The sequence below is a fragment of the Thermobia domestica genome, chromosome 14 (assembly GCF_964235325.1).
Source record: "Thermobia domestica chromosome 14, izTheDome1.hap1.1, whole genome shotgun sequence".
Lineage (NCBI taxonomy): Eukaryota > Metazoa > Arthropoda > Insecta > Zygentoma > Lepismatidae > Thermobia > Thermobia domestica.
The window spans coordinates 9,607,077-9,633,966 of record NC_137467.1 but is presented as its reverse complement, the minus strand read 5'-3'; the positions used below and the strand labels follow the sequence as shown (position 1 = coordinate 9,633,966).

At 37.0% G+C, this 26,890-nt stretch overlaps 1 protein-coding gene across 2 annotated transcripts in view; it reads left to right on the top strand.

Moving 5' to 3' along the window:
* The window catches only part of tho2 (THO complex subunit 2-like protein), a 184,377-nt gene extending 157,808 nt beyond the window's left edge, over positions 1-26,569 (top strand). The window contains exons 30-34 of one of the 2 annotated variants that reach the window (XM_081737693.1): positions 1,721-1,873; positions 7,920-7,977; positions 13,845-14,007; positions 22,429-22,490; positions 26,012-26,569. In XM_081737693.1, coding sequence (XP_081593819.1) covers positions 1,721-1,873; positions 7,920-7,977; positions 13,845-14,007; positions 22,429-22,490; positions 26,012-26,139 — 564 coding nt within the window. In that variant the 3' untranslated portion in view covers positions 26,140-26,569. The remainder of the gene's footprint in view (positions 1-1,720; positions 1,874-7,919; positions 7,978-13,844; positions 14,008-22,428; positions 22,491-26,011) is intronic. The other variant, XM_081737694.1, reaches the window with a different exon arrangement.
* The last annotated feature ends 321 nt before the right edge of the window (positions 26,570-26,890 follow it).

The following is a 26,890-nucleotide window of genomic DNA, read 5'->3' as shown; positions in this document are numbered from 1 at the left end:
TCTTTGCTTACAAACAACGCAAAGGGCATCTCTTGACAAATGAACTGAAGAGGCTCCTAAAAGGAAAGCGCTTACTTAACTGTTACGCAGCAAATGGGGACCGTCTAATCCTTTTCATTGATGAAAAGATTTTCAGTTCTGAGGAGACTTTCAATGCCCAAAATGACTGGATATATGCCACATCCTCTAGAGAAGTTGGTGAAAAGACTTCAAGGATCCAGAAGGGTCAGCGTCCTGCCTCAGTCATGGTGTGATGGTATGTGAGCTACGAGGGCACAACGGAGCTCCATTTTTGTGAAAAGGGCGTATAAACGTCAGCCAAAGTGTACCAGAAGACCGTGCTTGAGAGACTAGTCAAGAATTTCACCAATATCCTCTTCCATGGAGAGAACTGGAACTTCCAGCAGAACTCAGCCCCAGAATATAGGACACGGATAACCCAGCTGTGAGTAGAAGCCAATGATCCGGACTTCATTTCCAATTCAGATTGGCCTTCTGCAAGTCCGGACCTAAACCCTTTGGTCTACAAATTGTGATCCAAGCCCCAGGAGATGGCTTTCAAGAAGAGACCTCTCAATATTAAAAGTTAAAGCAGTCTCTTCGGAAGGCAGCTGCAGATTTTTCAGTTGATGTGTTGCGTAATGGAGTTGATGAGTGGCCAAAAAGACTTCTGGACTGTGTGGATGCTAATGGTGGCCATTTTGAATAATTATTTGTGGTTTTGGTTCATAATGCATCCGTGTGACTCATGTTAGCAGGATATTAAAAAATCTCTGTAACAATGTACTGAAAACTGGGACAGTATTTGTTAAAACTAGGTATAAGCGTGTGAAATATTATGTGCATGCTTTTACTTGCGAGTTACGGACGGTAAGTTCTAAATCAGTTCATTGATCATAATGAAAACCTAATAAATACTGTTTAAATAGAAATAGAAAATAAAAAGCAAATAAATGACTATTTTTTATGATTATGCGCATCTCACGTGTATTACGAATTCAGCCCTCAAGTGTGGATAAAGTGCTCCTAGGGATGTAGCCAAGTCCTGGAAGTAAAGGACTGATATATTTATTTTTCAGTTTTTGGAAACTGAATTTATGCAGCCCGTCTCTTCTTGATCATTGTGTTCAGTTTCAACTTTTTTCATTTCCATGAATTAGCAGGGTGCGTAACAGTTCAGGACAATAGAGGAGATTGAATTTATATCACTTCGCGAGATACAAGTATTATATATATATATATATATATATATATATATATATATATATATATATATTTTCGTTTACCTGTTAGGTTTTACATGTATTTCAGCTTCTTGTTTAAAAGCGCGTTCAGAACGTAACATGATCGAAACTCCATTTCTGTTAAGAAGTGTAGAACAGGTGCCACACTGTTTGAATTTGTTGCTTTCCTGCTTTTTTATGATTATATATATATATTTTTTAATTCTGAGGGAATACAATGTCTGTAAATTTATGTTCATATACATGTATTTTGTGTGATTTTAAAATTAAATAAACTTGAGTAGTTTTTGGCAGATGGAGGAAGTAATTCATCCCTAGCTACGGGGTCACTGCCTGGGTCACCCGTTGAAGGAGAAGGTAGGCCCAGGGCTGCTGATCTGGTGGTGGTTGGGAGAGCCTGGTGATGCCCCCACCTCACCTCGTCGTCTAAATAACCTGGATATCTTTTTTTTTTTTCTTTTGAATCATTTTCACAGGCTCAGAAACACGAGGAAAGGAAACAGGATGGAGAGAAAACGGAGAAGAAAGAACGGAGATCCAAATCAAAAGATAAAGTTCGTGATAAAACCACAGAAGAGGAGAAAGAGTTGAGAAAAGAAAGAAAGCTGGGAAGAAAGCGTTTGCTTAAGGTAAGTGAGACAAGTTTACTTTCATTAATAACAAGATTCTCAGTAAAGGTTAAAACCAGTATGAGTTAGTTACTAGTACGGTGAAATAGTGATGAACAGCATGATACGTAATTTTCTCTACATTGAGACATCTTACGAGGATTTGCAGTCTCTGGTCGTCTTATGTTACTCAGTTTATCTACGAGGGTGAGTCAAAAATTATCCACACTTTTGACGTAATTCTTCTTACATTGTTCATACTGACGTCTGTCCTCGGTTATTGTATTGTTATGCTCTTGTGGTCATGTTATAGAAGTTTGATCCTAATTCCTTCATTTGTCTTCCTTTTGTTTGCAGATAGATCATGGCCTCTTCAATAGAAGTTTGCACCAAAGAGGAACAACGAACAGTGGTCAGAAGATGTATCAGGAGGCCACAATCCATCAGACTTTCGGCACAATACGGAACAGTATCTTGCAGCAACGGAGTGTCTACGAATGGACTGAAAAATTCAAAACTGGTCACCCAAGTGTTACGCACGAGGAAGGAGGCGGAAGACCATCTACGGCCACAAATGATGGCAACATTGAGCATGCACGTGACAGGTTCTCTTAGACAGACGAGTGACTATTGATGAAGTGGCACATCGTCTGGAAATAGTCATGGTTCTTGATACACCTTCCGACCACGAAAACCGTATGATTGTATGTTGTTTCTCTTTGATGCAAACTTGTAATGGAGCGGCCATGATCTATCTGCAACAGAAGGAAGACAAATGAAGGAATTAGGATCAAACTTTCGTAGCATGACAACAATAACATAACAATAAAATAAACGAGAACAGAGGTCGCTGAACAATGTAAGAAAAGTTATAGCTATATTGCGAATAATTTTTGATAACGTCGTACAGCATGGAAAGCATGTTCTGTGCTTTCTTTCTTTCTTTCTTTCTTTCTTTCTTTCTTTCTTTCTTTCTTTCTTTCTTTCTTTCTTTCTTTCTTTCTTTCTTTCTTTCTTTCTTTCTTTCTTTCTTTCTTTCTTTCTTTCTTTCTTTCTTTCTTTCTTTCTTTCTTTCTTTCTTTCTTTCTTTCTTTCTTTCTTTCTTTCTTTCTTTCTTTCTTTCTTTCTTTCTTTCTTTCTTTCTTTCTTTCTTTCTTTCTTTCTTTCTTTCTTTCTTTCTTTCTTTCTTTCTTTCTTTCTTTCTTTCTTTCTTTCTTTCTTTCTTTCTTTCTTTCTTTCTTTCTTTCTTTCTTTCTTTCTTTCTTTCTTTCTTTCTTTCTTTCTTTCTTTCTTTCTTTCTTTCTTTCTTTCTTTCTTTCTTTCTTTCTTTCTTTCTTTCTTTCTTTCTTTCTTTCTTTCTTTCTTTCTTTCTTTCTTTCTTTCTTTCTTTCTTTCTTCTTTCTTTCTTTCTTTCTTTCTTTCTTTCTTTCTTTCTTTCTTTCTTTCTTTCTTTCTTTCTTTCTTTCTTTCTTTCTTTCTTTCTTTCTTTCTTTCTTTCTTTCTTTCTTTCTTTCTTTCTTTCTTTCTTTCTTTCTTTCTTTCTTTCTTTCTTTCTTTCTTTCTTTCTTTCTTTCTTTCTTTCTTTCTTTCTTTCTTTCTTTCTTTCTTTCTTTCTTTCTTTCTTTCTTTCTTTCTTTCTTTCTTTCTTTCTTTCTTTCTTTCTTTCTTTCTTTCGTTCTTGCTTTCTTTCGTTCTTGCTTTCTTTCGTTCTTTCTTTCGTTCTTGCTTTCTTTCGTTCTTGCTTTCTTTCTTTCTTTCGTGATTTCTTTCTTTCTTTCTTTCTTTCGTGCTTTCTTTCTTTCTTTCTTTCTTTCGTGCTTTCTTGCTTTCTTGCTTTCTTTCTTTCGTGCTTTCTTTCTTTCTTTCGTGCTTTCTTTCTTTCTTTCGTGCTTTCTTTCTTTCTTTCGTGCTTTCTTTCTTTCTTTCTTTCTTCCTTCCTTCCTTATGTACGATTATCGAAAGATAAATATTCACTGCGTTCAAAAAGCTTTTATTCGTTTTAGCCTGTTCCTTTTTTCTTTAATCTTGCAGTCCTGAGCAACCGTGTTTATCGTGACGAGGACATATGGCCCTGATGCCAGGGGTGCCCACAAGGGGGGGCTATGACGCAAACTGCGTCATTGAAATATTTGGGGGGGTTAAAAATCTATATAAATATGTTTGACGGGGGGGGGGGTAAAAATTTATCGAAAAGATTTTTTTTCATGTAAGAATACCTATGGATAGACAATTGCGGGGGGGTGCGTCATGGAGATAAGGGGTGGTGGGCACCACTGCTGATGCTGACGTCCCCATTAACCCCCACTTACTCAATTTCATTGCGTTCAAAAAACCACTCCGCATTTGATTATAACAGAGATACATAGAAACACTCCAGTATAGTAAATGTTGAAGATTGTTTATCTTAACTTGAAGGCACAGATCAACCCTCTAACACCTTTTTTCGAAGATTTGAAGTAAAGATTGGTGAAAGATAAATTGTATGCACCTTATATGTAATAGCGTCCCTGGGCTCGTTACTGGTTTGAGATCGATCCTGATACTGTTGAACCACTTTTCAATTAATAGTGTTTCATGTAGTTCCCATACTTGTCACCCACACGAAATATGTGTTCAACCTAAAACACGGTTACTGCATCGTAACATCCTGTGAGTTCTACTGATACTCAACAGAACAACCAGAGAGTTTACTAGTGTACTATCAGTATGAGTTAAAACTGATCACAGAATGAACACCGAGACTGTTGTGTGTGTACCTTAATTTTTCGTCTATTCCTATAAAGTTTCCAATTTCCCAATAGACTTTCGTTCCTGAGGCTTGCTGAAACGAGAACCCGCAATAAGACGTCCCACCATACCAACAGGCCTCTGGAAAACCTGTCAGGCAATGTGGTTAGCAGTTCTACTCCTCATCCTCGTCGCGTACTTGTACAATGAAAAATGCATTACAGAACGATAGTCAGTGCTCGTGACCATCATATTTGGCATAATCACTGGTGTAAAATAAGGTGATCAGACGTCCCTTCTTAACGGACTTTTTTGAAAGTCGTCCGGTGTTCCGAAGAAAGTGCAAATGGTACACTAAATATCTTTAAAAAAAGAAAAAAAAATGGTTTCGACTTTCGATCGTAGTTGCGTTCCGTGCTCTTAGATAGTTTTATAAATATATATATATATTCAAACAGATGGCGAAGGAGTAAACTCCATGTTTTGATAATCGAAGGCTATGGCTGGCGAACTGTGATTGTTATAAAAGTTTGGCTATCTTAGAAGAGTCAGCCCTCCGTATATGAGACGTGGGATGCTGCGAACAACTATGTGCACTTCCAACGCGTATCGAATATGCTTACCATCTAGCCACGGGGGAACTCTCAACATCATGTATTGTCAGTTAATTATGCGAACACTGTTCATCAAACTAGTATCCCTTCCGTCCTGTGGGGCTCGAGAATAACAGTTGCAGTAGTCATCTAGTTATGGAATTAATACCGATTCCGGATTCTCGGAACATTCTCCTCGTTCATGGCATAGTATAAACTTAATGAGATTGAGGATTATGGCCTTTCCACGTGCTCTTTTACCACTTTTCAGCATGTAATAAATATGTCGTCTAATCAGTGACGTTCACACCCGGAATTTGTGACAAACGAAACTATTACAAATAAAAAGTGTTGATCCCTCTTGCTCTTTAATCCACTTTTTATATGCAAGTGTTAAATAAAGCAATTAAAACAAAATATCATCATTTTGTAGTTCTCTAAATTTTGACGAATGCAGTCAATTACTCCTAATATAATAACGCTGTCTGAAATAATAAATGTTTGTTTACTTATCTCTTTAAAAAGTTGAATGATCAAGGCGGTTCGTCGAAATGGCCCATGTACAGAAGGTTGTTTCAGGTTTATGATAATGAACTTAGCAGCCTTACCAGCTTAAAGAAATACCGTACTCGCCTCCAGTGGTTGTACTCGATGTGAAAACGCTGTTTCTGAGGTACTGCCCTGCATGTCAGTTTCCACTAAAGGAAATTGCGTTGAAGCACAGTTCGATTAAGTCTATTCCATTCTTGTGACAAATTTTTCAAATAGCGTCGAGTGTCATTGGCTTTCGAGAGCCCAGCCGTCATTCGTTGTAACAATGGGACAGTCCACAGAGGATGCATAAGGGGATTTCACAGAAGTGTCTGTAGAAGGGATTGGATGAATTCCCGGTTCACGTTCTATGTATGTCATTCATGCCACCGTTGATTTCACCGGGGCTGCGGTGGCTCATTGGTAGAGCTTTCACCTCTGCTGCTTGGGGTCCCTGGTTCGATCTAAGCTCGCACCAAGTGAACTTTGTAGTGGACAAACACCGTGTGCGTCGGTTTCCTCGGGGTTTTCCCGTTTCCTCCCACTTTCTTCATTCCACCATTTCACTAATTTCTCATCATCACCGTCTCCTTCAGCCTAACCGGCATAATCGTGGGACGTAAAACTCAAAGATTTCATTTCATTTCATTTCACCGTATAACTGATCTTCTCTTGTCATATAGGAATGCAATATTATAGCGTTATAGTGGCACCAAAATATTCGTCTGAAAATAAGTTGCAGTAATTTCAGCCTCTGTGTCTACTTTACGTTATTTCCCTGTTACAGCAATTGTCACGAACAACTATAAGGCTGCATAAATAGTTTTCTGCACATTCATACACAGTTAGAACGATCTCTGAATCACAGGGGACCCCCGCCAAGTGAACTTTGTGGTGGACAAACATCGTGCTCGTGGGTTTTCTCGGGGTTCTCCCGTTTCCTCCCACTTTCTTCATTCCACCATTTCACTCATCTCTCCTCATCACCGTCTCCTTTAGTCTAACCGGCATAACCGTGGGACGTAAAACTCAAAGATTTCATTTCATTTTCAATCACAGGGGTTCTCTTTTTATCACATTCCAAGAGATACGCTCATGCCTTGTCCAAAGTCACTACAAATATCCACCTACCACTGCAAAATGTACGTATACCTTTCGTCTTCCTGTTTCCGCTGTGCAGGGTTTCTACAAGCGGAGAAAGAAATGGAAATTAAAGATGATCAGGGAAACCAATTAAAAGTCAAGAGAAAATTTGAACCTTCGTCGAACGTTTTTGTTTTGGTAAATGGAGAACAAAAGAAAAGGGCCTGTTTTTCAATTCAGTCCTATCTGGTCGGCCCTTTTCAGGAACAATAACACATTCAACACAGCCGTTTCTCGTAGCCACAACAACATCCAATCAGGAGTCAACATCCCTCAGCCAATCACAAGCTCCTATTCATAGCTTTACCCCTAAATAATCACTATATATAAATGTTCATGTATCCGATCTCTTCATTACAATACCTAAAGATGAATGCGATGTCTGCATTCGAAACGTCGGGTGTCAATACCTTCACCTAACCAATAACCCGAGAAAACTTCTAAAATCACGTCGCCAGGAAAAATTCAATTCTTTCTTCATATGTATATGTACACTCATATCCAAAATTATTGTCGCATGTCTATAAATATGTTGTTGTAAGAATATAATTTGATAACGAATTCGCCCGGTATTTCTTATAATGTTAGTATGTGTATAATCGGCAAAGACATGTATGTGGCAAATTTCATGTCAAAGGAGCAGTAAATAAGAACAATAAAACGAAAATAAAACTTCCTTGTCCATTTAGCAACATTTTGTTTTAGTCATTCTAATTTTCGTATTTATAATTCTTTTCCTATGAAATTTACCACAAATATACATTTCCCGATTGTACACACAGTATCTGTATTAATAGTACTCTGCAAAATCACAAAAAGACAATTATAGACATGCGACAATTATTTTGGACATGAGTGTACGTGTGCATTTCGTAAAATATCGTTTCGTTTTGATAAATGTTAGAAGAAAGAAATATTTAAATGCTTTCATCCAGAGAACTGCCTACACATTTTATTTATCGTAAACAATTCTGTGTGTGAGTAAATATATATAGGTGTTTATGGACGTAAAATATGAACATTGATTAAAACTAATTAATTTTAAAATATGTTATTTTCTTTCTCATTGTTAGGATCGTTCAGAGGAAGCACTCCAGGCAGAACTGAAAAGGAGAAAGGACGAGGAAAAAGGTGAGAAATTCTTACATTTGGTTGTCAAATAATTTTACAGAAAACCTTATACAAGTTTCATTCAATAAATAGCTGAAAAAATTATATGAAAAATCTAAAATGGATCGTGATCTTTATGTGTTTGTTATATTGTAGTGATATCCTTAAGCATACGCGCCGACTACGTGGGTGCTCCGGGACTCCGGCACCCACACAAATAATCTTGTGAGTGCGGCGCACCCACAAGATTTTTAGTTTGGACCGGATTTGAACCTGTTTTCTTGCTTTAAGTCAGCCGTGTCACCAGCTGAGCTAGGGTAGCCGCAAGTTATTCTTATAGTTCCGGTATATTTTACTTTATTACAGCACAACCCCTTTGTGACAGTATTCATAGAAGATTTTATCTAAAAATAAATCGATCAAATATCGAGATTTCCCTGAAAACATATAGACTAATGTGTCCTGCCATTGAAATGAACCCACATAAATTTTGGAAAGTCGGCCCCTTGTCCTTAAGATTCTTAGGCGGGGCTGGCACGCATGCGTTGCACACGTGGTACTGGGAAGCAGTTACACAAAATGGCGGCATTCGTATTGGATTGCTCCAAGCTAAAACAACAAAGTTCGTTAGATTTTTGTTAATTGAAGGCGTGAGACCGGTAGAAATTTATCATCACATGACAATAGAATACTGTCACAGTTGAGTGCAACATAAGTTTAGAAATAGGCAAAGATCAAACAGGGCATAACCACTGAAAACTTTCAGGGTAAAGTAGAAAGTCGTGTTAACTTTATTTTGAACATTACTTGCCCAGAGGTTATAATGTAAGCAGACTTCTGCTTAAAAAAACGGAAGCCAGCCATTTTGCAGAGGCGATAAGTCGATGTACCGTAGTCTAATGGTTGGACTCATGTCCGCGGGTTCGATTCCCGGCCGGTTCACCCAGCGTTGTGAAGTAAACTGGGGATTCACGTGAAAATAAGATGTGACATCCACTAGGTCTAGCAAGCTCAAGATACGCTGGTTGGTGACAAGGCGACGCAGCGCACTTGTTGCTAGGCTGGACATAGTTCAGTCGGTCGCTGACAGATGGCGTTGAAGCGGCTCAGGCCCTCAAATGGGCTTTTACGCCAATTGGCTTGGTTTGGTTGAGTTGACGAGCTTCTGAAGCTGTAGATGTGGAAAACGTCTATTGTACACATTTCTTCCGCTCTTTTTAACATTTACTGTTTTTCTGTTGCTACTCTTAGCGTAAACATAAATGAGTACTAAGACGTAATATACGCTAGTCAGTTGAAAATGACGCATTACATAGTTACTGCTTTCTTTCAATACATTTTTTCCATCTTTCGACAAGCTTTTGCATTCCAAGAGAAACAAGTATCAAAGTACAGGGTGTCTACTGACCTGGAAAACTTGGAATTAGCCTCGAATTTGTTTTCGTACCTAGAAAACCTGAAAAAATCCTGGAAATTAACAAAAAACTGGATTTTTCTCAGTCTTACCTTTGTTTCTTAAAGCTTATATTTTGTGAGTATGTTGATGGCGACCACGGGGATACGTGAGTTGAGTTCTATCACTGCTTCCATTTGCTTGTGACACTTCTCTTCTTTCTTTCTTTCTCTGTCTTTATTTTATTTTATTTTTTTATTTTGTTTTATAACGCTTCCTGTGGTAGAGTTTCCATAGACCTAGAAAGACTTCAGGTGAAATTTCTATCGATATTTTATGTGGCAATTCGAAAACTTTTTTTGCTATATTAGAAATCTAGAAATCAGGGAAATACTAAAAAAGGAAATTTTACGAAAAGTAAGGGACTAGTCAGGGAAAATGGTACTGGAAATCAAGGAAAATTGGGCATTTTTGCTCAGGAAGTAAAACATTTTTTTATGTTTTGCCTCTTTGTTTAGCCGATAATTGAAACGAGAAGTATATGAATCACACGTTAAAGGTGAGAACTCTGATTGCTTTTTTCAGTTACTGCACATTTTTCTCAACTGGGAGGCCGCGATGGCTCAGAGGTAAAGCGTCCACCTCTGGTGCTTGGAGTCTCGGGTTCAATCCCAGTCCCCGCCAAGTGAACTTTGTGCTGGACAAAGATCGTGCGCGTGGTTTTTCTCGTTGTTCTCCCGTTTCCTCCCACTTTCTTCATTCCACCATTTCATTCATCACTGATCAGCACCGTCTCCTGTAGCCTAACCGGCATAACCGTGGGACGTAAAACTCAAAGATTTCATTTAATTTTTTTTTTCAACTAGGCTTCTGGTAGGGAATATTAACAATAACAACTTTTTCTTTGTTTTAACAGGGTTCCTACTGGTCAGGGAAATCACGGGAAAATCAGGGAGTCAGGGAAATTTTATAAAATATACAGGGTGTTTCAAAACAACACCGACAACGTTTGGGAGGTGATCCCTGACACCAAGATAAAGACAAAAATTATAGACCAACCTGGGTGTACATATGCTTCCTTTCGGAGTTATAGGCTGCTGAAAACATGAAAAAATGAACTTTAAAGGTCTATAGTTCTAAAACTATGGGACCTAGTGTAGTCGGGTCAAGACTTCACTTAGGAATTAGTATGTGCCCTATCCAAATTTCCATATTTCTGAATCCTGCGATACTTCCGCAACAATTTTTATAGAGGTAGTTGATGAGTACTTGAAGTTAAATGGCGGTAGAAAAACACCTTCTATAAAAATTGTTGCATGAGTACCTTAGGATTCTGAAACGTGTATTTTTGGATAGCGAACATGTTAGTTCCTAAGTGAAGCCTTGATCAGACAACGGTAGGCTCCAGTTTTGGAGCTATGGACCTTTAAAGTTCATTTTTTCATATTTTCGGCAGCTTATAACTCCGAAAGAAAGCATTTGTGCACCCTGGTTGGTCTATACTTTTCGTCTTATTTTGGAGTCGGGTATCACTTCCCAAACGTTGTCGGAGTTGTTTCGAAACAGCCTGTATTTTTTTCTAACATTAATTGTATACCAATTTCAGCTTAGTCAAGCATTAATGTTCACAGTATGGAACGTTACTCAGGTTTTTATGGGTAATGAGTGGAATGTACGTATGAGCAATTGCTTATTATGTGTCTCTATTGAATAAATGTTCTCATATATAAATATTCATCTTTATTTATTCCTTATTTATATGTCAACGTCATCCGATACCTGTCGTGAAAGTCAAGGAAATAGATTTCTCCAGATCAGAAGGAACCCGGTTTAAAATAATACCTGGAAAAACTTGCAAAAAGTCTGAAATTTAAAAACAAACATCTAGTAGACACTTTGTATAGGTACTAAGCCAAGAATACACTGCCCCTAACTCTACACATATTTTAACTTGTCAGAAAGATAGTTTAACATTATGATGCATGAGTGAAATGAAAATGTGCCAGTGAGTAGGAAAGTTTTAAGAAGTCCAAGACACAGTCGATTGACGAATAAACTTGAAGCATGTTCATTTTTTGCTTCACATCCACTTTTACTTTGGAGCAGAAGAGAAGAAAACACGGTGGTCGTGAAGAAGAAGAAAAATCGAATTCAAGATTTCAACGGATTTGCTCGTTTTGTGGTTCCTACATTCCGAAAAAGTGATTTTTTTTATGTCCGTCCGTTCGTCTCGATGTAAATGTGTTCACTCGCCTAGATACCGTACCGTTCGTCCCGATGTAAATGTGTTCACTCGCCTAGAAGCCGTACCGTTCAACGTATACGCATCAAATTTTAAAGTTTTTATAAGGTCCCCGAGGGACGTTTTTCAAATTTTCTTCTTATCCCCTAAATTAAGTTTACTGAAGGGTGATTTTTTTTTTCCTCGAAAACGACTAGAACGATTTTGTTTATATTTGATTCATAAGTAATTCATTAGCAGCTTCGTAGTGTAGTAAACGCTGTTTCTCTAGGGAAAAATCCAGTAGGGTAGTTTATTCTTAAGGATGGGTTTTACTGGGAAACGACTTAGGCGATTTTGTTCACACTTCAAAAATAAATATTAAATTACTAATTTGACAATGTGTCGTAAGTAATTTGTCCTGAAAACTCCATAAGGAATATTTTATTCTTGAGTTTTTCCCCGGACCATTTTCTCAATAAGAACTTAGGCAATTTTGTTTCACTAACGACTCTGCTATATGGAAAGAATAATTTCTCATGAAAAAATCCATACGGAGCAGTTTACTCTTGGAGATGTTTTCTTCGATACACTTTTCCGAAAATGCCTATTTATAATTTTGTTATATTTCTCAAATAAATAAACATTTTCTTAATTATTCAATTGAATAATACCATGACTCACGAAGTGAGAGCGAGAAAGTTTAGTGCAGTAGTCTGTATCTTTTATTTTCTCTTGGAATACATAAACTGTTGAGTGGGAAAATGGATGTAAAAGTGTGATGATGATGTGGAAAAATATTATCTGTGTAGATACAAATGTGTGTGGGTTTGTATCTCAGTGAAATGCAATTGCGTCCTAGTTATTAAATTGCCCACGAACTTGATCTCACGAGTATGCTTTATAGGACAATGTAGACTGAACCTATTTCAGAAATCGAACTGTGGAAATATGTATTTGAGTAGCAGTTTTCCAAAATTGAAAGTTTCTCGACTTCTGCGATGTTTATTAAAATTGGAACTATGAAAATTTGCTGCAGTTGCGGAGATTTTCTAAAAGAAGCTGGATAAGCAAAATAGGGAATGCATGATTGAGAGGGGGCCGCGATGGCTCAGTGGTAGAGCGTTCACATCTGGTACATGGGGTCCTTGGTTCGATTCCTGCCCACGCCAAGTGAGCTTTGTGGTGGACAAACACCGTGTGCGTGGGTTTTCTCCAGGCTGTCCCGTTTCCTCCCACTTTTTATTCCACCATTTCATTTCTCCTCATCGTCGTCTCCTTTGGCCTAGCCGGCATAACCGTGGAACGTAAAACTTTTTTGTATGATAAGAGACCGATAGAGCGTTCATCTAGTGGTCTTAAGATTGACAGGTTCAGGAACCCTGATGAACCACTCCCTATATTCATAATGAAAATTCAAATCGTTCCCACTATGCAACAAAAGTGACTGCGACACTACCGGATAGAGTTGTAACTAACTGCATCGTCTGCTACTGGCAATGGCAATAGCTAATTGTATCATTGGCTAATTGTATCAGACTCACGTGCTCTGAATTATTGATTCGTTCTTGCTTTTAGTAGTTCGTAGTACCCAACTTCCTTGAGTGGCGGCGCCACTCCACAGTTTCAGCGGAAAGAGTGAACATATTATTACTTTATGTTCAGTAACAGGTCATAGTTGACTGTGTGGTGGAACCACACCATGCAATTCTTGAGATATATAAGTTTTGTTTCAATGTATGTTATTTAATTAGCCCCAGTCTCCATAGCAGAACATGCCGCGGTGATCGCAAAAAATTTGCCGCACCTGTGAAGAAAGAAAAAAAAACTGCCAGAGGAAAAAATTGCCAACAGAAAAGCATATAAACATGGCTGCTATGGGTCTTAAATGCACGGACGATTCGCATAAATATAGTTTGAACTGTTTTTCACGGCCCGTAAAGCGTATTTTTAACAATCACAACTGTTTCTTCTGCTGGAACTGATTATCTTTATTTTTTTTATTTTGGACTTCCTGCAGAAAATTTTTGACTTAAAAGAGCTCATGGCAGAAAGACGAAAAAAGTTCTGCCAGCGGGGCCCCAGAGGAACAGCATTGAAATGAATTTTTAACCAAGATTTTATTTGAAAAAGGAAGAAAATGTAGAAAATAGTTATAACTAAGTTCGTTTCCAGTAGCTTTATATGTTCTAGAATGATGATAAAGTATTGTAAATGTTTTGTGAAGTATTTCGTTGTCAGTCAATTAATAAACTCGCTTTCTTTTGTCCACAGCTCGAGCACAGAGTCATCAGAATGGGGAGCCAGTGGAACACCGAGACAAGCACCACTACAGCCGGGTAGGTCAGCCAATCAAGAAGATTTCCATGGATGGTGGGGTTAGAGGTCATCTCCAAGAGCCTTATGCAGACAGGACCAAAGGCCTAACAATATCAAGGCTTGTAATTTATATCTCCCTACATAGTCACGTCCGGGAGCTCTTGTTGGGCAGCACTTAAATTACTTTCAATAGTATTATTGTGTATAGCACTACGTTATCATGGGAGATTCCTTGTAGTTTTAAATACGGGGTTCAAGGCTGCAGACTAGAGACACCATTTTAGAATTTTGGTTCATTGATTTATATTGGAAAGTTGTTTCCTTTCTGTTAAAATGAAAGAAGTTTTAATTTTATTTATTTCTCTTATAGGGATATTAAAGTATATTTCATTTATAGTAGAAAATTTATCTTATACTAGCTGGAGTGATTCTTCTTCACTGGGAGATGATGCTCATGGAGAGTATTTGACCCCTTTCCCTTTTGGGATACAAATTCAATGAAGCGTTCACCTCTGGTGCATGGTATCCCTGGTTCGATCCCAGCTCGTACCAAGTGGACTTTGTGGTGGACAGACATCATGTGCGTGAGTTTTCTCTGGGTTCTCCGTTTCCTCACAATTTCATTTATTTCTCATTATCACCGTTTCCTTTAACCTAGCCGGCAAAACCCTGGGACGTGCAACTCAAAGGCTTTATTTCATTTTCAAGTTTAATGAAAATGAAATAATAAAATGCCGTAAGATATTCAATTTTCGGCACACATTTTGAATCCCCTCCCCCACTTTCAAGCAAAGGACCGCAGTGTCTCAGTGGTAGAGCGTTCCCATCTAGTGTATGGGATCCTTGGTTCGATCCCAACTCGCGTCAGATTAAATTTGTGGCGGACAAACACCGTATGCGTGGGTTTTCTCGGGGTTCTCCCGTTTCCACCCACTTTCTTCATTTCACCGTTTCATTCATTTCTCATCATCACCGTCTCCTTTAGCCTAGCCGGCATAACCTTGGGACGTAGAACTTAAAGATTGCATTTTTGCCCCCTTTCAGGCAAAGTGACATACGAGAAATCCAGTTGGAGGTAGGTATTAGCTATGGTCCAAAATTCATTTCAAAAGGATTGGCCGTTTTTTCTTGAAGCAGTCACTAACAACAAAGAACGTCAATTTCAGTGTGTTAGAAAATAATTATAGAGATTGCTCCCTCTCCCGATTGAAAAGCAAAATTTTAGAAACGCCGAGGCTCGCTTTTTTTTTTTCTGAAATTTTGATGCACTGCACCTCCCATCACTTGCACCCCGTGAATAAAAATTGTATAATAAAAACCTAGCTCGAAATAGGGTACTTCGTTACAAAATTCATTTCAGACTGCTCAGTCGCTCCCCTCTGATTTTTCAGAAAGTGTTCTTCACGTTTATTTGAAGGCCCCTTGCTATGTGAAAATTGAATTTTGTGATATGTACGAGGGTTATCTTTTTTTTTTTTTTTTTTTTTTTTTTTTTTTTTAAGAAATACCAAGAAACTTTTATTATCCATAATGTGTACAAAGTTTTACCTATTTTTCGATCGATGCACTTTTGTAGATGATGTATCAGTGTTTGTATGTCCATCTCATACCAGCTCGCCGCTATGTGTTCGAAGAAGCGTTGAACCAAATCACGAAGAGGAATACCGCCACTCATATGGATGTTTTTGGCCTCTAGAGTAAATTGGAACTCTCAGGTTTCATCACCTGTGACAGTCGACTCCTTTTCATTGGCTTAGCGGCGAAGAAAATCCGCCATGAATTTTAGTATGATCAGCTCCAAACTCCCACACGTGAACGTTTTTGATATCCTTGCATGACTCACCATACACTTCCTTCAATTGACAATGAATTTCAATTGCTTTCTCATGTTTTGCGTTGAAAAATCGAATAACGACGCGAACTTCACTTTTGGCAGTAGCCCCAAGTGGGGCCTTCGTTACGAGCGACTGCCAAGGCAAGACAGCGTCCCAGCGAGGTGCACGCAGTTGTTTGGGAGTGGGAGGGAACAACAAACAAAACAATGATTCCAACAATCCCACGAACACTTTCCGTGCGTCCGAAGAGATTAGGTCAAGAATGGCCGTGGTCAAAGTGCATTCAACAAGAAAAGATCACTCTTAACTAGCTGGCTTAGTGTTGAACTAAAGAAGAAGTTGGTCAAGTGCTATATATGGAGTATTGGATTGTGTGGTTCGAAGATTTAAACATTGCAGAAGAAATATTTAGTGAACTTCGAGATTTGGTGTTGGAGAAAAATTGAAAAAAAATAAAATGGACAGAGAGATTAAAAAGGAACACGCTTTAAAATGGGTAGGAGAGAAGAGGACTGTTTTTAGCCAGCATCCTTCGTGGAAAGGCCAATTGGATTGGACACATCTTGCGAAGAAATTGTTTTCTTCATAACGCCATAGAGGAAAAATGAATTAAAACGAGAAATAGGAAGAACACAAATGATTGATGGTTTGAACAATAGAAGAAAACATTGAAAGTTACAGCGAGATTCTGAAGATCGAGAAATGTGGAAGAAACATTTCCAAACTGAGATCAATCATCAGTATATTAAAATAAAGTTTGTAGAAAAATCAGAATTAAATTTTCATTTAAAAAAAACAAAGATACTTCATATAAATTAATGGACTAAAAGTCAAATATGAATGGCATTTATAGTCTAGCGTGACTTACTTACTATACACTGTGTATTTTTAGGAATTTGCATGAAGGTCTGCATGCTTTGGTTTTCTGTAAATTACCATATTTCTATGTTTTGATTACCCAAAAGTATAAGAAAGTAACCATTAACATTGGATAGTGAAACCTGAAAAATGGCTGTACGGTTCTTCTGTCCTCTTTTTATGGGTATTTATCTGTATTGAGTGGAGGTATAATCTATTATTATTATTAGTATTATTATACTTACTGGTTTTCGCTCTATCCTTTGTTCTCGGGAGAGCCGAAGCTGCTAAAAACCTGGATTGAATAGATTAGAATGACTTTCCAAGTATTGATAAATAATTTGACAAATGCTTCAAAAGTGTCCAAACACACAACTTTCAGCATTCAGCATGTATATATACTATTGTTGGATTCACAATTAATTACTTTGCATGTGTATTCGCATGTACAGTTTTGTTTAAAAATTTAAGTTTCCAATAATTTTCTTTCAAAAGCCTTCTGCTTACACTCATAATGTTGTTTGAAACCTGGATCTGAAAAAGAAAACACTGTAAGGACTTAAAGAATGTATGCAATTTCTAATAAATAATAATAATAATAATAATAAAATAGAAATCAGAATAATGTGTTCAGTCTTCAAGTTTAGTATGCTCTTCGTGTGCACGTGGTCCAGGGTTCGATTTTCTGTGCGATTGACAAAATCCGGAGTAATGATTCGTATCCGATTTGAAACAGTATGTTCGATCTCACATGACTTAAGCGCGGGAAAGTACGTTAAACTTCAGTCATCTAACTAACTACCAAATTGAGTAGGTTTCTTTAATTTGGCTGAAATCATTCTTGATATACAAGGTAAGTCAAAAATTACACGCAATATAGCCATAACTTTTTTTTTCGGTTTTTATACTGACATCTGTCCTCTTTTATTTTGTTGTTTTGCTGTTGTGGTCATGTAATGGAAGTTCGATCTTAATTTCTCCATTTATTTTCCTTTTGTTGCAGATAGATCATGGCAGCTCTATTAAAAATTGACACCAAAGAGGAACAACGAGTAGTGATCCAGTTTTGTAGTCGAAAGATGCATCAAGGGTCGCAATCCATCAAAGACTTTCGGTATAATATGGGAACAATGTCTTTACGCAACGGAGTGTCTACGAATGGATTAAAAAAATCAAAAATGGTCGCACAAGTGTTAAGTAAGAGAAAGGAGCCGGATGACCGGTGAACAGTTTTGGAATTTTTCAATCCATTCGTAGAAAGTCCGTTGCGGCAAAACACTGTTCTCCTATTTTGACAAGTTTTTGATGTATTGCAGCCCCTGATACACCTTTCGACCACAAAAACCGGATCACTGCTCGTTGTTCCTCTTTGGTGCAAACTTCTAATGCAGCGGCCATGATCTATCTGCAACAAAAGGAAGACAAATGGAGAAGCGGCCATGATCTATCTGCAACAAAAGGAAGACAAATGGAGAAGCGGCCATGATCTATCTGCAACAAAAAGAAGACAAATGGACGAATTAGGATCAAACTTTCTCAGCATGACCATAACAGCATAACAATAAAATAAACGAGGACAAACGACAGTATGAACAATGCAGGAAAAGCTATAGCTTCATTGCGGATAATTTTTTATTTATCCTTGTATTCTAAAGTTGTTGGAAACAAAATATTCAAAAGGTTTTCACAGTTGAACGTTACTGGATTTTCTTAAGTCATAGGTAAGAGTATCAAGTTTCGAAAGAAATGCAGATGCTTCTCCCTTGTTTTGAAACAAAGCAAAATAAATGCATGCTGCTTCCCTTTTAATATAGTGCACTAACAGAGGAGTCTTAGTAACACTATGTAAGCAACAAAATCGGGTTAGAGAAGCATTACAGTCCACAAGAACAAATTGAAAAGTATATTTTTTCCCTTTAAATTAGAATGAGCCAAGTCCATATGGTTTGAACGTTTTTCTTCTTCAATGTGATGTACTTTACATTAAAATCATTTTGTATAGTGTTTGAAAAAGGTCCAGTAGATCGTTTTGCGAAATCACTTACAGCGCGATTTTTACACCGTTTTTCACTTCATCGTATGAAGAAAAATCTTACGACTGCGTTTTACAAGAGATGGGAATACCAAGAAACCAATTCGGGTAATATGTAGGGTATTGTATATTTTTTTCTCACAAGGGAGTTAGCGCAAGTTGCGATCACAATTAGAAAAAAGTTTTGGTTTTGCATGAAAGAGGGTTACATGTGCAATACAAATATGTGCATAATATTTGCCATCGACAATTACACTGCACGTTACACTCATGTGCATGTTCAGTCAGCGAGTTAAAAAAAAAAAAATGTTGTTGGTAGCTCTGGGCAAAATATTACGAGGATGAACATGACCACAGAGTATAAAGTGCCGGAAACAGAGTTGTTCACCACAGTAGGAGCACTTCATGAATACATACATTAAGCAGTCTTCCGAGTCACATTGCGTTTGATCATCAAATATACGTTCGGGCGGTGTTCGAAACTTTTCTCGCCGGAAGTCACCATATCCAGCTACAGTCCGGGAGTACCGAACAAAGTCTGCAAAGACTGAAGAATAGAACTGATTATGTAGAATACACATGAAGAACAAAATTTGAATCCATCTACGATGATGTGAACTGACAGTCGTGAAGGATAATGTGATCTTCAATCCGCTTCAGCACCGCCTTGAACTGTCGGAAGAATGGCACATTAAGTTTCTGAATGTAAGGTGTGTACCCAGGAGAGATGGTCTTGACAGCAGACACCATTTTTCGTGGTCGGATACATCGTTATGATTTCTGTCACGATATGTCCCGAGCGAATCACCCAGAAGAAGAGACACTGTGAGCGGAATATCGCATCTTCGTAGCTTACAGTGTAATTGGCGATGGCACTTAGTTTACACATGTTTGTAATCAGTACCCCAAACATATTCACACAAACCACAACTCAGCTACAATTGCAATCGCAACTTGTGCTAACTCCCTTGTCAGTAAGGTGCTGTCACCTAAGGAGAAATAGTAGAACTAACTCGTGCCTTACATCCACTGAAAAATTTCATCATCTACAGTATTAATACGACTCTTAAACGATACGTTTTCAAGACATCTCCATGGTTGTCACTGGAACGCAAGGGGTTAATGTTCGGTCTTTGACTACAGGTCGTATATTTTAGTGGAAAGAATTATGATACCATTTAATCACTTAAAATAGAAATTTGATTAATGCGCAGTTAATCTTCGGTATTTTGTAATTTTAACGTCTGTAGTTTTCGTAATACCAGTTCCATTTCTCTTTTTCTCTCTCTCTCTCAATGACTTAACGCCCGTTAACAGTTGTAATGCTTTTCTAACCTTTTCATGACATAATTACTGGATCACCACTGACAGGTACTGTCGATTTAAAATGTCTGTAGACTTCAACTAGATTCTAGTTCTGTAAGGGAGTAACAAGATGGCCTCTAGTCCATTCTATAGTTTAATATCAGAAATGTGTGTGTGTGGAGGTAGTTTCTCTTATGTTTTTGTGACGTATTTATTTCTAAGCTTTTCGTATATTCTTTGTTAATTGTGCAATTAATTCTATGTTAATATTATTAAAGCCTCAAGTAGTAGCTTTCTTCTAGATTTAAGTGTTTTAGACGTTAAGCTGTATATTTACAGGGTAGAAAGCATGGAAAAATAGTCCAATATACCAAAATACAGTGAAATCTTTTAATAACGTGTCACGGCTGTTTGTCCGTACAGATTACCCAAATTAAAAATACTCGCAGCTCATAAGGCCAGTATTCGAAGTATATAGTAAATACATCAATTATACGAGGGCTATCAACAAAGTAACTCATCTTTAGGAATAAAATGAAGACAAGTAAGAATAGACTTTATTATTATTATTATTATTATTATATACTATTATTATATACATTTTGAAGTGACATTTGTCATAGTGATGAACAAACTTACAAAGTCATGGTCATAAAAAGTTTCCGCCTGTGCAGGAATGTTTGAAGTCACACGCCAGCCTAGAAATTTGGGTCTTAAATCACTGCGTTCTTAGCCAATTCTTCATGTTGGGAAACAAGTGGTAGTCACTTGATCTGATGTAATATACAATCCTGTTGTAATGTACAAAATCATAGAGAAAAAAAAAAAAAAAAAAAAAAAAAAGATGGGATCTGAAATAAAAATTTCTGGACAAAGCAATATTGAATCGATTTTCATGGTTGATGTATGATTTTGTGCAGAATGAAACCAGCTTTCAGATGGTATCATATCCATGGTCTCATAATCTAAGTGAAAAGAAAAATATGGGGAAAATTGAAACAAATCCCTTTTTGGGAATTTTCAGTCCCCAAGAAGGGTGGGGGGTGAATGTACGTGCTTATAATATACCTTTAAAAAATCGCGGGAGTATTCTAAATATTTTCACTAAACGCCAGTCCAATATTGTTTTCAGTTACGAGGGAAAGAGATATTTTCCAATGTTCTTGAAATGTACAAAATCGTAGAGAGAAAAAGAAAATAATGTCTTTCGTGCTGGTTAAATCAAACAAACGACGCGAAAACTAAAGAATTCTTTGTCACTAGTCCACACGAGCAAGAAAGCAACGTTTTAGCATGTACAAAATCCTTCAGAGCAACGAATTGTTTCCTATCACATCTGCGAAATATGTTTTCTGTCCAAGGAAAGTCCGTATAGCGTAAGGGAGGAAGAAGGTAGGGAGGGGAAGGAGGGATAAAACGCATGGGATTATACATCTATAGGGTGTCTATCGGTCACGAAATTAACGAAAAAGTCACGAAATCTAGCTTTTGAGTCTTTTTTTAATCTACAAACATAAGTACAGACTAGAAAATTTTGTTCTATAAAATGTCAAAATACACTACCAAAAGCGTCTATGATCTGCTTTAGACGCTACCAAACTCAACCATCAGCCACAACAAACACTTTCTTTCTGTCTGGAAAGAAAGTTTCATCAACAACTGTGCCGTGTGTAAATAACTTCGATATTTAACACCTGGCTTTTAAGTATAATGCCATAGCCCTAGAGAGGTGAACATTTATTTATTTATTTATTTATTTATTTTACAACATACCTTTAGACGATAGAGTAGAAATAAAGCTCGAGTGCAGTAGATAGGTAATGACGACTGATAATCGACTGTATTACTCCATGATGTCGCGGTTACGTCATAAGCGTTAAAAGGGTTAAGCGATCCCTCACGTGTGTTGCATAATATGTGGAAACCCTGTCTTGTTGAAAAAAAAAGAGAAAAAAAGTATCCTGCAGGTTCTCCAGCATGGCCAAATAAACATTTCCATTGATTGGTTGTTTATTTAAGAAAAATTTTATTTCTTCGACTGACAAAATCTCATCAGACATTGATTTTTGAAGTGTCTCGTTCAACTTCCTTCACTGCGTGTGGAATTTCCTTGGAATAAAAACTTGTTGAATTACTTTGTGCTTTTCAAAATTGCTTATTACGTGCTGAGTTATTGATTTTTGTTTATTGATAGTGACGGGCACTTTTGTGTAAAATAGACATTTAACTAGACTTGGAAAAGAGATAAGTGAAATCGTATCATTTCAAGCAAAACAGGAAAAAATAAATAGAATAAAAAACAAAAATGGCGCGGGTATTCACCACCGTTAAGGAAAAATCGAATTGCTTCGAGGTGGAGGCGAACATTTAGTTCCTTTCCGCACCATTATCCCAGTTTCTTGATCCACTCACATAACGGTTAATGCATTAGATTGGTTTCTTGTGTCTTAACTTTGAATAAGTGCAATAGATATTTAATGAGGTTTTGTTTTTGTATTTTTCTTTCCAGGAGAAATCACCATACGGCCGAGATAGAGAACGAGCTCATGAAAAGGAAACAAGAGAGAAACAATATCCTTTTCACAACAATTACAGTTAATTATGCAGGGTGCGACAGAAAAATATCCCCGATTTGGGAAGTACGTAGCTTCGAGTGGGGAACGTATCGTAGAACAGCGTGTACAACATCGTGCTTTTGTTGTAGAGGTGGTAAAATTTAAAAGAAGAAAGCGGGTCACTGGTAGGAACGTAGCGTGCATGTGACATGCACTTCGCGCTTTGTATCAGTCTTGATGAGTGATGTTTCCTTCAAAACATAATGACTTAGAACGGCGTTCTGTGTTCCAAAACATAATTCCTAGAAAAAAAAAAAAAAAAAAAGAATCGGCGTATCTTTTTTGGTTTTGATTTTATTAGCTTCCCAAATCGGGGAGTTCTTTCTGCTGCACCCTATACATTGTTCGTCAGGTTACTCAGGAAATGTATATGCACAAAGTAAATGCAAATAAATAGTGTATTTTCCTTGTACACAAATTCAACACTAGTGCCAGTTGTACCTGGTTCGCTTCTCGGTGGGGACATTCAATCGAAAAGATGTTTTTTAACCCATCAGTCTTGAGTGAAGTTTTTGCTTGGATTTTTTCATTCACATTAGGCAATGCTGAGATGATACGTAACTTACCGATCCCAGGCTGCTTCCATCATTCCCACATAGTGTGCTCGTCGAAGGATGCCTTCCCTCATATGTGATGTCCTTAAGGTCGTAGTTGTTAATAATGCCCCTAAATATGTATAAATAAAAATAAACAAACAAGCCCAACAGAAGATATTTTCCATAAGTAGAAGCTTCGCTTTGTATATAATTAAATACACACTAATTGTTTGCTGAGCAAAACCATATTTTCATTAAAAATTAAATACGTGTTACAGTATCACCAACTAACTTTTTGGCTTCATCAGACACTATGAGTTATAGGATAACTGTAAATCTTATTTATATACATACACCAGCTAAGACATCTTTCTTCTGATTGGCTCCTCCTAGATGTATATAGGAATTTTCAAATAAGTATACTTGAAGGAGATTTGCTGCTACCAGGAGCCAATCAGAAGAAAGATGTCTTAGCTAATGTATGTATATAAGATTGTAGAGTTATCCTGTAACTCATAGTGTCTGATGAAGCCAAAAAGTTAGTTGGTGAAACTGTAACGTATTTAATTTTTAATGAAAATATAATGGTTTTGCTCAACCAACACAAGAGTGAAAAAGGACGTTTAAAATCATTTTTAACAGCGTAAATTAATAATAACGTAACATTTCAGCAGAAATACAGTCTGCCACATTAATATTATCTTACGCTTACGTATTGTATGTCCTGAGAATTCTGATTGGATGATTATATTCCTGGTATGATTTTATTGGCTTAATCCTGTTGCCTTCGACAGCTAGACAGTGATGAAGAGCTTTGGCACCACAAAGATTTTTACATTTTATTCAAATTTAGGGTCTTTTTTTTATTTATTTGTTTCTAGAAAATCCTAAAATCAGCAAAACATTTTTTGAAATATTGATAATACTACTCACTCAAACTCACAACTGGGTGTGAAGCTTGTGTAAAAAGTAGCCTCTTAGATTGTTTTTATATTAGTAGCGCCAAGTTGTGAGTGGAATGATCATATGAACCAACATATCAAAAAGTTACTGTTGATTTTAGAGTTTTCTGTGCTAAAAGGACTAAATTGAATGAAATGTAAACATCTTCGTGAAATCGAAACTCTTCACCAGTGGCTAGTTGTCAAAAGTAACAGGATTGGTTGCTAAAATCATACCAGGAACACAATCATCCGATGAAGATGTCCAGGGCACAGAATGGGATAGTGTTAGTTAATATCAACGTAACTACGCGTAAATTGTTCCTGTTAAGTAACTACTTCTCTCGTCAATGAGGAATAACTACTACACTAAGTCAGTAAGAACGTGAGAACATGTAAAGAATACTAAATTAATATGATGATGTAATATTTCAATTTATCACTCAACTTCAACAGTGCTTCAACTTATCATTATTATAGCCAAGACAGTGTAGTGGCTTTCATTACACCAATCACACGTTAACAACTCCATTCCACGTCGCATCACAGCTGTTCTACGAACGAAAGGTGGTCCAGCATAATATTGATCTAATAAGTTGCACTTTTCTCAGATGTTTGCATTATTTTGATAGCCACCTTGTAACACTAAAATAACAATAGAAAATTTTGCAGAAAGTAGTAGCGCACCTGTTTTGGCATTCTTCCATTTTATTTATTTAATTTTGTCGGTTTTATTGGTTGTAACTAGTATGAATGAGAATGTATTCCGTTGTTATTAATATTAAAAATCAGAAAATATATAAAAAAATGTCTGTATAGAAATCCAGAATGAGCCTCATCGTAATTGAAAAAAAATCATTTGTCATTTTTGTTACCTTTGTAGTGCTTATCTATGCGCTTTTCAGAGTCCATTTTCTATTTTTGATTTCTTTCTTAACAAAAAGCGGCTTTATAACTAATGTCTTCCCAGCGATGTAAGTTCTAATATGAGGCTATTCAATTTTTTATGAATGTATAGCAACAAAAATTTAGGTAGTTTGTTGTAACTTGTCGGTTGGTGCAATTGCAATAGCCACTGATTGAAATGTGTTATTATTAAAGCTTGGAAATTAGACAGAATGAGCCTAAAATAAACTTATTAAAAGCTTTATAAATCGGGAATTGTTTATGTTTATTAGGAAGCGCTGTGGCCGCTAGTCGGGCTGAAAAATCTTTCTACGAGCTTGAATTTGCAAAAACCGATTCGGTTACTATTATACTGCGCTGTTTTAGAATGGTATATTAACTAGGGATGGGCAAAACCGGTTTTTATAAAAACCGAAAACCGATTTCTATAAAAACCGAAACCCGAAAAACCGACATTTCGGTTTTCTCCAAAACCGGTTCGGTTTTCACCGAAACTGGTTTCGGTGAAAACTTTTCGAAAATACATAAAACTATTTCTGTGGAAATGGATTCGGTTTCCGGAGAACAACGAAACACCATTCTGGTCAGAAATAGAACAAATTTTGAAAAAAAAAACGGAATCGGTTTTGAAGAAAACAAAAACCGGACCAGGTAAAAAACCGAACCGGTTTTAGAGAAAACCGATAACCGGTTTCGGTGGAAAACCGAAACCGGTTTTTTGAAATTTTTCAAAAACCGGTTTTTGTGCCCACCACTAATATTAACCACCCACAAGGCAGTTCGTCTGTGATCGGAGCAAGAAAAAAAAAAGAGAAAAGTGGTTACTTTTGCTAGGCGAGAAGTTCTGTGAAACCACACGCAAAGAATTAGAGTATCGTACTGATATCTACTGCTACTTTTATTACATAAAGATTATGCACATAACAGTAGTAATTGAACCATATAAACCTCAGACATACTCTTTCAAGCATGTCATTGAAACACCTGTTTCTGTAAACATGTTTTCAGGTTCACCTTGTATAATCAGGACATTTTCTGTGAAACCAACTTAAAGAATTCCTACTGTGTATTAAATTTTCCTTAATAGTTGCTACCAGACGATCCAACGAGAGCAAGAGGAGGTGATGATGGGGTCCCCAGAGCAACTCGTCGAGAGCGAACGGTTATCAGTTGGAAAGGAAGTAGCTCACATTCGAGAACCAGGAATTCTTCGGACACTTGAAGAAAATGCAGGCACCGTTAAATGTGCCGCACGTTATTTGATAGTGATTATCAAGTTACTTATTCTGTGATTGTTTCGACTATATTCAACAAGCATAATATTGAAGAAAAGAATATTTTAAATATGTATCAGATGGAATTAATGTTTTGTAAGTTTAGTTAAATAAGAAGGACTTTGTAAGAAAGTTGACAAAAAAGTCTTGAATATCTCTATTCGTGTATTCTTCCTTGTTTTTTTTCTCAAAATTGGAGAAACTTGTGATTGGCTTTCAGACTATGGTTTTACCTCATGTGAGATTCTGTGTGAACATTGAGTGCAATGTACGTTTGAGAAATGATCGTGTTTGAGCAAATGTTACTCCCACCATGTATTTGTAAATTATGAAGAGAGAGTTTTTTTTTTTTCTGAAGTAAAGAAATCAAATTTTTAATGAATGCATTTAATTATTTAGTACCTAACATCCACGTCCTTTAGAGAGAGAATATTTAATACGAGGGTGGATTGTAAACTTCGTGGCCTGACTAGGATGAAAACAATTATCTTATGCTCATGGACATTGGCTTCGTAGCTATATCCGTTGGTAGTCATTGTGTAAAATTTCATTTCTCTATTGCTTCAGGTGAGGAATTTATAAGGCGCTAATTCGGCGGAAGTGACGGAAATTTGTGACATGGAGAAAATCTAGCTATCATTAAGTATGCATGGCAGAAATTCATTTCTGTGGGTTCGATCTGTTGCTGCACCCGCCCTA